Genomic DNA, 12913 nt, shown 5'->3' with positions numbered 1-12913 from the left:
CAGAGCCTAGTGTGTGCTACCATAGAGGACAGAAGGAGGAGCGAGCGGCAGAACCGGAAGTGCGGCCTGCAGCGAACGCGGCGAGGCAAGATGGCGGCGACCAAGAGGAAGCGGCATGGGGGCTTGGAAGTTCAAGCAAAGAAGCCAAAAAGGAGCCGGAAAGATACCGGGCAGCCAGCTAAGCCGGACGCTGGGGCCAAAAAGGTGGAGGAAGAAGATAGAGATCGCATTCCAGGTCCCGTCTGCAAGGTAAAAGGCCCAACTGCGGGGCTCTGTGTGGCGTAAGCTTCGTGACCCGCTTTTGGGCTACCGACGTGACTGCAGCCAAAGCTGTCCTGGCCTCAGGGGTCCCCTTGACTGCACTGCACAGTGCTTATGTCTAATTTTCGTGCAGGTGGCCTCCCTAAGACAGTCGTCCGTAGACCCGTAGCCAGCTCACAGGGAGGCGATTGAACGGGGTATTTATTTCTAGTATTGTGTTTTCCCTCGTCCCCGGCCTCACCAGGGTAGTGCTTTTTCTTGTTTTTGTTGTTGTTTGTTTGTTTTCTCGTTTGGATGTATCTACTCCATTCCACCCATATCTTGCCATCTTGGCCGGTATCAGACAGGGATACCGAAGTTTGCTTGCCCAGCCTTTAAAGTTACTGTCTTGTGAGTCTAACTTGTTTGGTTGGATCTTAGGGATAATAAAAAACTAGACGAGACCATAAGTTTTATCTGTGTTCATCAGTGCTCCTTACTATAAAGCCAGGTGAGCTTCCTTGGCTTTGGCATCCCCGAGATGATGAACAAGAAAACTTCTTCCAGAAATACTGGCCTTTAAGATGGAAAGAAGGCTTCATAGAAAATTGCATGTTTACTTAGAGGGCAAGCAGAGTTAACTTTCAGTCAGCTGAAAACCCCGTAAGCAAGATGTATTAATGGAGGAAAAGATCTTGTCTTAGACTTGCCCATGTCTGTTCTGTGCTTAGTGTATTACAACTTTAGTACTTAGGTAGAAAGGAAATGTGACAAATGAGCATAAATTGTAGCCACGTTTTAATTAACAGTTAAATCTTGTACTCTAGTCTGACAGGTTAAAAGATGCTTTTGAGGAAAATGAGCTGGATTTTTAGGGTTTCAACATGGGTTAGTGCTCTCCCTCTTTTAGGAGCTGGACAGAAACAATGTTGGAATCTGTAATCTGAATCACACTATGATACATCCATCAGAATTCATGAGACACTTAGGATAGTAAGGAAACATGAAGGACTTAGCCTTTGAGCTGTATTTCAAAGGGCTTAATTTTGATTTTGATAGATATTCAGAGAGCGTGAATGACAAAAGAATTCATCAAAGGCATTAAGGTGAGGAGATACCGAAAAATCTAAAAAGTTAGAGCCAGGTTGGATGAGCAGATGCAGGGCCGGTGTTGGGCAGTGGTGAAGTAAACAGTCAAAATGTGTTTTAGAATCCAATCATAGAGGGTGTATGCCATTTCGAACTTTGGAAACCCCGGGGAGGTAAAGTCATGACTTGGACAGTGCTTTTAAATTATGCTGGATAGATAACTGTCAGAAGTGCTTCTGTCTGGGAAAGCCAGGCATTGAGGAGCTTTGCAGCTGATAATCAGGAACCAGGCTTTAGGTAAGGGCAGTGTATAAGATTTACAGATTGTTGTAGAGGTACTGATAGTATTCAGTAGTGCTTGGGGTGTCTGTTTAAGAAAGTAAGGGCAGATGGGATATTCTGAGTCCGGGGAACTGAAACGATGGTAGAAAGGAGGAAGGGAGAGAGGGAAAGTGAGGATGGGAGGGAACTTGCCAGCTGCAAGTGGTAAAGTTTAATGTTACACACTTGAGCTTGAAGCTTCACTCTCAAGACATGCATTATTAGGGCTCGAAAGACTTCTTACGTTTCTTTAGATAGTTAAAACTGGAAATGAGCATAGGGGACTTAATGGAGAGAATAAAAATTTAAAAAATGAAAGGGCACTAAGAAAGAATCCTTACAGTAGTAAGGGGCAATTGAAAAGTGTTCTTTGTTGTTTTGTTTAATGCGTGATTTAGACAGTTCACTGTGTTCCTAGGATAGCCTCACATTCCTAGGTTCAAGGGATCCTCCTGCTTCGGCCTCACTAGCTGGGGCTATGGAGGTGTACCCCTATGCCTGGTTCTGGAAACTTTAAAACACTGTCATGAGAACAGACCAGAGAAGTTTGACACAAGATGTTAAAACCTTTTAATGTTTTCTTTTCTTTAGGGCAAATGGAAAAATAAAGAGCGGATCCTCATCTTTTCTTCCAGAGGAATAAATTTCAGAACAAGACACTTAATGCAAGACTTGAGAATGTTGATGCCTCATTCTAAAGCAGGTACTTAGGTATCATGTACTTTAAAATTTGTATGTACGAACTCACCTAATTTATATATTTACATATTGTTTGCTCACCTTGTCAGGTAAAGAGCCACAATACAAAGGTTGGAGGTATAGCTCAGTCAGTGAAGTAGAGGGCCTGAGTTTAATCCCCAGAACTGCCAGAAAGGAACTAGGTGTGGTAGTTCACAATTACAACTCCAGTTCTAAGAAGGTGGAGGCAGCTGGATACCTGGGACTTGCCGGCAAGCCAGTTTAGCCTAGTTGGCAAGCTCTAGGCCAGTGTAAGTACCCTGTCTCAAAATACAAGCTGAGCCGTGCCTGAAGATAAACACCTGAGGATGACCTTTAGATGGATGGACAGGAACACACACACACATTTCTAAGTTCATTTTTTTTTTTTAAGCTGAGGCTCGAACCCAGGGCCTTGCGCTTGCTAGGCAAGTGCTCTACCACTGAGCTAAATCCCCAACCCTGATTTTTTTCAAGTACCACAGTTTTAAAGAAATTCAACATTTTATAATAAACTGTTGACAAAATCCACATTTTCTTTACTTTCTTAAACATGTATCTTAATATAGAAACATTTCTAAAAGCCTAAGGATACTTTCATTCCATTGGCTTCCGAAGTCAGAAGATGGGTGAGATACTAAGTAAGGACTGGCATATGTTGCTTTCTGAACTTTTAAAACTTTATTTTACTTATTTATTTATTTGAGGCAAGGTCTCACCATGGAGCATTGGCTAGCCTGGAGGTCACTATGTGGACCAGGCTGGCCTTGATCTGCCTGCTTCAGCCTAATGTTGGGACTGTGGCTTACCAGTTGTAGAGACTAGTGAAAAACTCTTGCTCTTGAGATTAGCTATCTGCACTGCTGTGTGTGTGTGTGTGTGTGTGTGTGTGTGTGTGTGTGTGTGTGTGTGTGTAGCTGTTTCCTGAGATGTTTTTGTATTGTGCTTTACATAATGGTTTGGTTCTCTGAAACTAAATCAGAATTTTCATTGATACATTTCATTTCTATGGTTATCCAAAGCCAATTTTAAAATTGGTTTATTTGATTCAAAATTACATTTTCATTAGTTAAAATTACAAGTTTTGGCCAGATGTGAAGGCACACACCTTTAGTCCCAGCATTTAGGAGGCAGAAGCAACCTGATCTTTTGAGTTCAAGGCCAGCTTGGTCTATATAGTTTATCTCTTTAGTTTCAGAAGCTGGGTGTAGTGGTGCTTACCTATAACTTCGGTGATGGGGAGATGGAGGCAGGAGGATCAGGAATTGAAGGTCATCCTGAATTACATAGGTACTCTGAGGCTACCCTGAACTACATGAGACCTATCTTAAAAAATAAAAAAAGAGTTTCAGTTTTGAGGATGGCCAGGTAGCACAGGACTATAATTTCAGCTACTTGGAAGCTGGGGTCAGAAAATTGAAAGTTCAAAGCCTGCTGGAGCAAATTAGTGAGACTCTGTCAGAAATTAAAAGTAAAAAGAGGGCTGGGTAAAGTGAAAAACAGAACAAAACAAAAACATAGCTTACTGTTTGAGTACTTGCCTGGCCTGTGCCTTGCCCTGGGTTCCAATCCGCTGTACAGTGGCAAATGCACTATCTGTCCACTACTTGTTTAGTTTATATTTAAAAAGAATGAAGAGGTTGAATGGTTTTAGGTCTAATCAGTCTTAAAAAAATCAAAGTAAGGCTGTCTTCAAATCTGTAATTTACTTGCTTTCTCTTTTTCTTTTTATAGATACTAAAATGGACCGTAAAGATAAATTATTTGTGATAAATGAGGTAATTATTAAGTAATTACAAATATTTTATTAACTCAAAGATGACTCATTTAGCAAAGGTTATTTAGTGACTTGGAAAGCATTTTGTGAATAATTCAAATTTTATTAATTTCACTAATCTGTCAGTTATTTTTCTTCCATATCTAGTATTATGTGAAACTTATAGGTACTTTTAAGAATTATGAGTTAATTAGAATTAACCAACGTATATAAAATTTCAAAAATGTTGGCTATTTATAGAAAACTCAAAAAGTACTTTATCAAAAGTATTAAATGTGCAGAGGAAATTTGTTCTCAAGGTATTACAGACTAGAAATATTAAAACTTCAAAGAACTGTTGAAGATACTAAGCTTGTATTTCAAAGCAAAATTTTCTAAACAGTTTTAAAATAACTCTCTGGCTGTTTAAAGGCTTTTATTTGGTAGTTTGGCACAGATGTTGCTATAACATAGCATTATTGTACAAGCTGTGGCAACATTGTTGACCAGAACTGGAACAATTCCCTTCTGTCAGGGAGCTTTCATTCCAGTGAGGGAGATAGGACAAACACAAGACTTAGACTTTCAAGTGAGGACAAGAGGAATAAAGCAGTGTCTGTCTGAGGGTTGTCAACTTACTCTTCCAGACTTAAGAAAACTGGTGAGAGAGCACTCCAGTACAGAAGGCACATACATACCTTAAGTCCTGAATATGACTCCAGTGAGCGTGGTGTGGCTCCCTGAATCCCAGCACTTGGGAGGCAGGGTAGGCAGATCTCTTAAGTTTCAAGGCCAACCTGGTCTATAGAGCAACACAGAGGGAAAAATAAATTTTTTTAAGGTGTTGATTAAATCACTTTGAAGTAGGTTTTGCTTATATTTGCTTCTTACCAATCCCTTAATTCGTGAATAAAAGCCTGTGTAAATAAATTTTTAAATTTTATAAAATTAAGGGATAAACCTAAAAGGCTGATGGTTAAAATAAAGGGTATCTTTGGTTTTCTTAGGGCTATATTTTGTGATACAGTTTAACTATTGCATCTCTTATTTTCAGTTATTATAGTTTGTGCATGAGACTATGGTCAGAAGAGATCTTTAGTAACAGCATGGACACCTGTTAACTCTGAAATATTAGGCTGGCTGGGCCTATAATCCAACACTTGAGAGTTGGCAGAGTATTAGGATAAGGCCAGTCTGGACTGCATGGTACCCTGCCAGTAAAAAACAAAGTATATCATATCTTAAACTAGTTAAGGGGCCCATAGAACATCAGGTTTACCTTGAGTAGACTGCCAGAAAGGAAATACAATTCTGTGAGTAAATATATGCCAGGTGTTTTTAATGGCCTTGTTTAAATCTTTTTGGAAAAAATCTGGTTATTGCAGCAAATTACTTTTGTTTTTAATAATGTTATCTATCTCCCCCCCCCCCCTCTTTTTAGGTCTGTGAAATGAAAAACTGCAACAAATGCATTTACTTTGAAGCTAAGAAAAAGCAGGATCTCTATATGTGGTAAGAGAATGTAATAATGGAGTTGAGTTGAGTTGTTCCTTATACATCTTATATAACTGATCATTGTTATATGTAAAAGGGAGGAATAGAGTAAACTTGTTTGATTGCAGAGTATTTGAAGCTCATAAAGAACATTTAACATGAATATTAAAGACATGGCTGTCTTACAATATAGACATGAGCATTTTATACTATAGATGTCCTACTTTCACTGTGGACGTGCATTTTATAGTCTGCCAGTAGTGGTGAACATTCCCTGCATTGTACGTGCTAGTCCTTTAAAAGCTCCCTTCGTGTATTTCAGGCTTTCAAATTCACCTCATGGACCATCTGCCAAATTCTTAGTTCAAAACAGTAAGTTTGACTTAACATTTTTTTTAATGAAAAATTTAGAAATGTTTGGGGATAATTGTGTCAAAAGTCTTAACTTTGTTTTCATTGCACACCCCGGCTGAACTTTAGTTCACACCCTGGCTGAGCTGAAGATGACAGGAAACTGCCTGAAAGGCTCTCGCCCCCTTTTGTCTTTCGACCCCGTAAGTTTCTCTTCAGGGTGTGGCATCTGATTTTCTCACTGCTAATGGTTGAGTTTCAGTAGATATCATTACATATATAATTCTGTTTAGTTAATATAAAAAAGATTTTTAAGAAGGTACTCTTGATTTCAAATAATGCGTTCATATTTTTATTTCTAGGTTTTTGATGAATTGCCACATTATGCTTTGTTAAAAGAACTCTTAATTCAGGTAAATAGCTTTCCTACAAGTATTTTTAGGAATGTGTAATAGATGAATGCTTTCCTCTGAACTTGCTTGTTGACTTAGACATCCAGAGCATATACTGTGCCTTGGGATAAAAAACTAACAGACTTCTTTTCTACAAGATCTTTAGTACACCACGGTATCATCCCAAGAGTCAGCCATTTGTGGACCACGTGTTTACATTCACCATTCTGGATAACAGGATATGGTTTCGGAACTTCCAGGTTAGCTTTGCTTTACTTAGTACATGTTTAAATATATTGGGATATGTAGCATTAGTGATATACATATACAGATATATACATATATGCAAATGTATAGTCTTTTGCTTTAAATAGCTCCATTTCTCTTCAGATATTTGTGGCAAATGATTGTCTGCTGCCACACACCTGAAATCATCTCTACCTACTTCTTTTTATGATTGTTGGTTGATGTGATACATAACATTTGTAACAACCACTATATTCTTTTAAGAAAGGAAAATAGGTTGGAAATCTGTGCGCTGAGTGGCTTCTGGCCTTTCCTGAATCCTGTAAAGGGCTGTTCATTGTTCCTCTTCTGAAGGGTTAGAATGTAGCAGGTAGAGGAATAGGATGCTGTTAAGACTTAGGAAAACACAGGGGCTGGAGAGATGGCTCAGAGGTTAAGAACACTGGCTGCTCTTCCAGAGGTCCTGAGTTCAGTGCCCAGCAACCACGTGGTGGCTCACAAGCATCTGTAATGAGATCTGGTGCCCTCTTCTGGCCTGCAGGGATACATGCAAACAGAACACTGTATACATAATAAATAAATAAATCTTTAAAAAAAAAAAAGACTTAGGAAAACACAATTGCTATAGTAACAATTTAGGGATGCTAGAAATCTCTAAGCAGGAATTTGGCTATATAAATGTGCAGAAGAATGGAGAAGTGGAGAACAGCCAGAACAAGATTTCATGCAGCAATGATGGACATGGGGCTCATCTCAGCAGAGAAACAAAAAGAACGCTAATGTTTGTGAGACTCAAGATGTGAACAAATTCAGATATCTCAATTTACAAAAACCCCATGGGATAAAGTTTTGGGTGTGTAAGCCTGAAAACATGAGGCATAAGTGGCACATGTTTGTAATCCTAGATCTGGAGAAGTAGAGACAGGTCGGTCCCTAGGGCTTGTTGGCTGGCCAGCCTAGTTTAATATGCAAGTTCCAGGTGCCAGGAGAGGCCATCTCAAAAGTGGGGCTGCTGAGCTGGTTCAGCTAGTAAAGGCTGGGCCCTTAGCCTGGCAGCCTGAGTTTGTTTTGGGACACAGGTGGTAGGAAAGAACTGATTCCTAAAGAAGTATTGTGATTTGCCACGTGCCAAGTTCTTACCATACCTCCTTTTCAAGATATCAATTGTGATTTTGGGCTTCATTTTTGTTTGTTTGTTTGTTTGTTTGTTTGTTTGTTTGAGACAGGGTCCCTCTAGCTCTGACTGGCCTGGACGTTGGTATATAGACAGGCATAGATCCACCTGCCTCTGCCTCAGCCCCCATTGCTGCTGAGGGTAAAGATGTGCCCCACACGGTTTGTCATTTCTTAGAGCATGTTTGTGCTGGCATCTTGGTTAGTTAGAAGGGATCTTTCTTTTTTTTTTTTTTTTTTTTTTTTTGGAGCTGAACATCGAACCCAGGGCCTAGTGCTTGCTAGGCAAGCGCTCTACCACTGAGCTAAATCCCCAACCCTGGAATCTTTCTTTTTTATTGAAGATTATAGAAGAAGACGCTGCTCTAGTGGAAATTGGACCCCGTTTTGTCTTAAATCTCATAAAGATTTTTCAGGGAAGCTTTGGAGGACCAACTTTATATGAAAATCCTCATTACCAGTCTCCGAACATGGTAAGCTAGGTATTTTGATTGTTTGCTGTGTGGTGGGTTGGGGTTGGCTTTTTTTTTTTTGTAATTACTGTTTTACTTCCTTTATGACTGAATTTGTTTTGCTACACATTTTGCTACGTGCAAATTACTACTTTAAAAAAATGATTCTGGGTGAGAGGACATAAGTGAAGACCTTACTTAAAAGCATGTACTCTGTTGTGTCTAGCATCGGCGTGTCATAAGGTCCATCACAGCTGCAAAGTACAGAGAGAAACAGCAAGTCAAAGATGTTCAGAAACTGCGGAAGAAAGAACCAAAGACTGTTGTTCCACATGATCCCACTGCAGATGTCTTTGATATACCAGCAGAGGACAAACCAGTGGAAATACAGTGGGTGAAACCAGAGCCCAAAGTAGATCTGACAGCGAGAAAGAGAAGGATTTACAAAAGGCATCGGAAACTGCAGCAGAAGATGAACAGGGGGAGTGCAAAGTGAATCAGTGGATAACTATCTTTTTTAGTTACTGGATATTTATTTTGTATTCCACATGTAAATACTTTTAGTATCAAGAACTAGCTATGTCTAATTAAGGTGCCATTTTAAAGAATTAAAATCTTAAAGGCGATGTCGGTCTTTTTCTAAATAAAGCATCTCCAGAATGCACCAGCTACTTTCTGATTACTCATAAAGGGGTTAGGCACTTTGAGAGCAGAGTGCCGTGTGTGTGTGTGTGTGTGTGTGTGTGTGTGTGTGTGTGTGTGTGTGGGGTGGGGGGGAGCGCAATGAGGTCATTTTACTGAAGTTTCACTGCTGAAATCACTAGTTTATGAAGCCTTGGGAAGCCAACTTCTGATCATTTCTTTTTTTTTTTTTTTTTTTTTTTTTTTTTGGTTTTTCAAGACTGGGTTTCTCTGTGTAGCTTTGCGCCTTTCCTGGAACTTACTCTGTAGTCCAGGCTGATCTCTAACTCACAGAGATATGCCTGGCTGTGCCTCCCGAGTGCTGGGATTAAAGGCATGCACCACCACCACCGCCCAGCTCTGATCATTTTTTTATCTCGATGAAAAGTGCACTTAATTCTTAGGTGTTGAAAACCAGCTAATACCTGTATTATTAGATGTAGTAAAAGGAGAAATAGAGTTAGGATATAAGAAAATTGGAGGATTTTCCTTCTGTGAAACTACTTCTCAGCTTCTAGAGAGCAGTAGCAGTAGTGAACTTGATCCTCCAGTGATACGGGGACAGGTGGCTATGGAGATGCACAGATCTTTTATATATATTTTAACATACACACACACACATTACAATTGTATCTTGATGGTTTTGTCACCCCTTTTCACTTAACGTTGGGTGTTTCCCCACATCTGCAGCATGTTTACTAACTGCATAGCATTTCTGTCATAGCTATATTAGCATCATATGCTTTATCCCTTCAAAGATACTTCAGTTTTCTTTTGGTGATGTCTGTGGTTAATATTTCTATACAGAAATCTGTACAACACTCATGGTTAAAACTGCTAAAAGTTTTAAACAAGACTTTATGATATTTTTCTAAGGTCCAAAATTGTACCTTGCCAGATATTAGAACATTCATATCCTTGTGTGGCTTGCCAATTAGAATGCCAACTGCAAAAGGATTTTGTGGGGAGAGGAGGGCGTGTGTGTGTGTGTGCGCGCGCGCTAGTGCTAACTTTGTTTTTCTGTGGTAGGGTTGTTTTTCACATACCTAGAGATTTGATGTAGTTGCTTGTTCTAGATACAATTCCTAGTTTAGTTTTTGATTTTTGTCTGTCCTTCAGCTGTTGTTGCTGTGATAAACATCCTGACCAAAAGCAGCTCGGGGAGGAAGCAATTTACCTTAACTTCAAGGTTCATCACAGGAACATTAGGGCAGGGACTGCGCCTGAATCTGGAGGCAGGAACTGAAGCAGAGACTCAGTAGGCACACAAGATTACTGGCTTGCTCAGCTTTGTTGTTTTTACCCTACCACCTGCCTAGGGATGCCCACAGGCCAAGGTGAAAGAAGTACTCCCGAAACTGTGGTTCCCTCCTCCCATGAGTCTAGTTTGTCAAGTGGACAAAATCAGCACAAAGCTACTTAAGACCTGTGTGTGAGGGGCTGGAGAGATGGTTCAGGGTTAAGAACACAGGTTGCACTTTCAGAAGACCTGGGTTCAGTTGAGAGGTGTTTTTGATTGTGCCACTTTCCTTGAAATAGTTTAAGACTACCTGAAGTCAATTAAATTATGTGACTCAGGTCAGAGGTCCACCTAAAGTACTTGTCTGTGGCCAGTTTCTCATGACCATAGCTGGTTAAGTACAGGAGACAAAGGAGCATTGGCTGGTCCGGCAGCTATGTATAGCCTTGAGTGAAAACGAGAGTAGGGTGTTAACATCTCAGGGAGAGTTCATTAGAGAATATTTGTTACGAACGTGTTACATATTGTAAAAAGAAGTTGCCAGCTTTGAAAGACATGAATTAATACTTCAGATGTTCAATTGTGAAGGTTTGGTAGAATTTCCTACTTCACAATTACCCTCTTGTGTTTTTATCCTCTTCATTTTCCAGTCATAATTTCAGATTAACAGTTAACTTGGAGAGGTTTTTTATTCCTCAAATCCCTTTCACCCACAGGTAGCTTATATAAATAAAATCAACGTGTTTAATAAGAGTGCTCTTGAAACAATACAGTGCTGGTGTCTGTAATCCTGGCTTCTCGGGGGCTGACACTACACACCTGCAAGTTCAAGACCAATCGGGACTATGCAGTCAGCCACCACCAACCAACCAAAGAGGATTGGCTGAAATAACATCCAATTGAACCAACTTGACAGTCTATCAGTTGTCATGGGCCAAAACAAATGGCTTCCCTCCTCAAAGCAGCAAGTGGCTTGCAGTCTATGACCACACAAGGTTGAAGGGAGGAAAAGTGCATCTCCTCCCCCTCCTCCATGCTCCCCAGTCCTAATTGATTTTCAGAAGAAAGGTCTTAGGTTTCTTGTAAACTGGAACTTTTCCAGCCCTACCAATTACCAATTTAACAAGTGACTGAAGAAATAGCTAAGTCTTCATTTTTGAGTAGTGACTTAGACATCTAATATATAGAGAAAATGAGTTGGGCTTTGTGAATGTGTTGGGGGTGGGATATTAACAAAGGGACTATCTCCCTGATGGGCTTGTTTGCTTCAACCCTGTACAAAAGATGTTCAAAGGAATATCTTTGCAGCCATATATTGTTAAATAGAACCCACAGCTACCTGATATATGTAAACATTCCATCTTAAAGTGAAATTATTAATGCATTGTAATGGGCATTTGGATACTATTTTGACATTCAGTTGATTAGAGTAGGTGCACAGATCTCTCATCACACAGTACAGAGTAATTAATAAAGCTACTCAGACCCCCCAAATCTGCAGGGTAAGTACCATCCCATGACTACTCTCAATCTAATCCTGGAAAGGTAGTAGACTACAGAAAATTAGAATTCAAGAGTGATGCATGGTACTCAGGTTTCTCTTAGGTCATATAAATGTTTTACTTTTTATTAAATACTTCCATGTAGAGGAACAGGTTTTTTTGGTGGGGGGAAGTGAAGAAGACATGTTTTTTTAACAGAAGGTTGGTCTTGAACTCAACAATCCTGCCTCAGCTTCCCAAATGCTGTGATTTACAGGCATGAACTACCATCCTCAGCCAGCCAAATCAGTCTTCCAGAGCTTGCAAACAAAAGCACATATGAAGGGAGGAAAATGTGTTGTCCCCTTCCACAATCAAGTAAAGGTCCCAAGAGAGGAAATGCCCTATAAACATCCATTTTTCTTTATTCCTTTTCCTTCTTTCCTTCCTTCCAACTGATTGACCGATGTTTCCATGACTCATTTGTAGGAAGAGTACTTGCTGTCATGTGGACATTTTCTGTTTAATATATATGTAAATGAACTAGTCTGGTGGTAGAGGCCAATAAGTCCAGCATTTGGGAGGCAGAGGCAGGATCCTAAATTTAACTCTTTATGTAAACCAAGCTGGCCTTGAACTCACTAAATACTCTAAACTGCCATCTGCCTCCTGGGTGGATGCTGGGATTAAAGGTGTGTTCTTAATACCCGGCCCTCAGCCTGGCTTTTGGTATTCTTCCTGGATACTGGCAGGCGGTGATGGCACACTTCTTTAATCCCAGCAGAGGCAGGCAGATCTCTATGAGTTCAAGGCCAGCCTGATCTACAGAGCAAATTCCAGGACAGCCAAGGCTACACAGAGAAACCCTGTCTGGAAAAAAACATGACAAGCCGGGTGTGCGGTGGTGGCACACGCCTTTAATCCCAGCACTCGGGAGGCAGAGCCAGGCGGATCTCTGTGAGTTCAAGGCCAGCCTGGGCTACAGAGTGAATTCCAGGATAGGCTCCAAAGCTACACGGAGAAACCCTGTCTCGAAAAACCAAAAGAAAAAAAAAAAAAAACAAAAAAAAAAACCAAGACAAAACCAAGTGTTGGTACTTGCCTCTTAAATTGTTTCAAAAACTGATTTAAGCAATCCTCTTATTTACTGTCCTTTATCATGCATATTGGTCAAGATGAGTCAAAAGAGATCCTAGCCAAGTGGAAGCTGAGATATTAAACACTCGTGTTTCCACCAAGAACTTCGGGCTGCAACTCCGCACTGGACTACCTGAAGCCCG

At 40.3% G+C, this 12913-nt stretch overlaps 1 protein-coding gene across 1 annotated transcript; it reads left to right on the top strand.

Moving 5' to 3' along the window:
- Positions 1-66: 66 nt before the first annotated feature.
- Positions 67-8912, top strand: Brix1 (biogenesis of ribosomes BRX1). The gene is made up of 10 exons (XM_036207349.1): positions 67-249; positions 2242-2353; positions 4102-4145; positions 5565-5635; positions 5940-5989; positions 6098-6171; positions 6331-6381; positions 6519-6620; positions 8124-8252; positions 8458-8912. Exons 1-10 carry the CDS (start codon positions 91-93, stop codon positions 8725-8727), a joined length of 1062 nt encoding a protein of 353 aa, XP_036063242.1. The 5' UTR covers positions 67-90; the 3' UTR covers positions 8728-8912.
- The last annotated feature ends 4001 nt before the right edge of the window (positions 8913-12913 follow it).

Source organism: Onychomys torridus, chromosome 15 (genome assembly GCF_903995425.1).
Source record: "Onychomys torridus chromosome 15, mOncTor1.1, whole genome shotgun sequence".
NCBI lineage: Eukaryota > Metazoa > Chordata > Mammalia > Rodentia > Cricetidae > Onychomys > Onychomys torridus.
The sequence above is the reverse complement of the archived record's forward strand: the minus strand, read 5'-3'. Positions and strand labels throughout refer to the sequence as shown.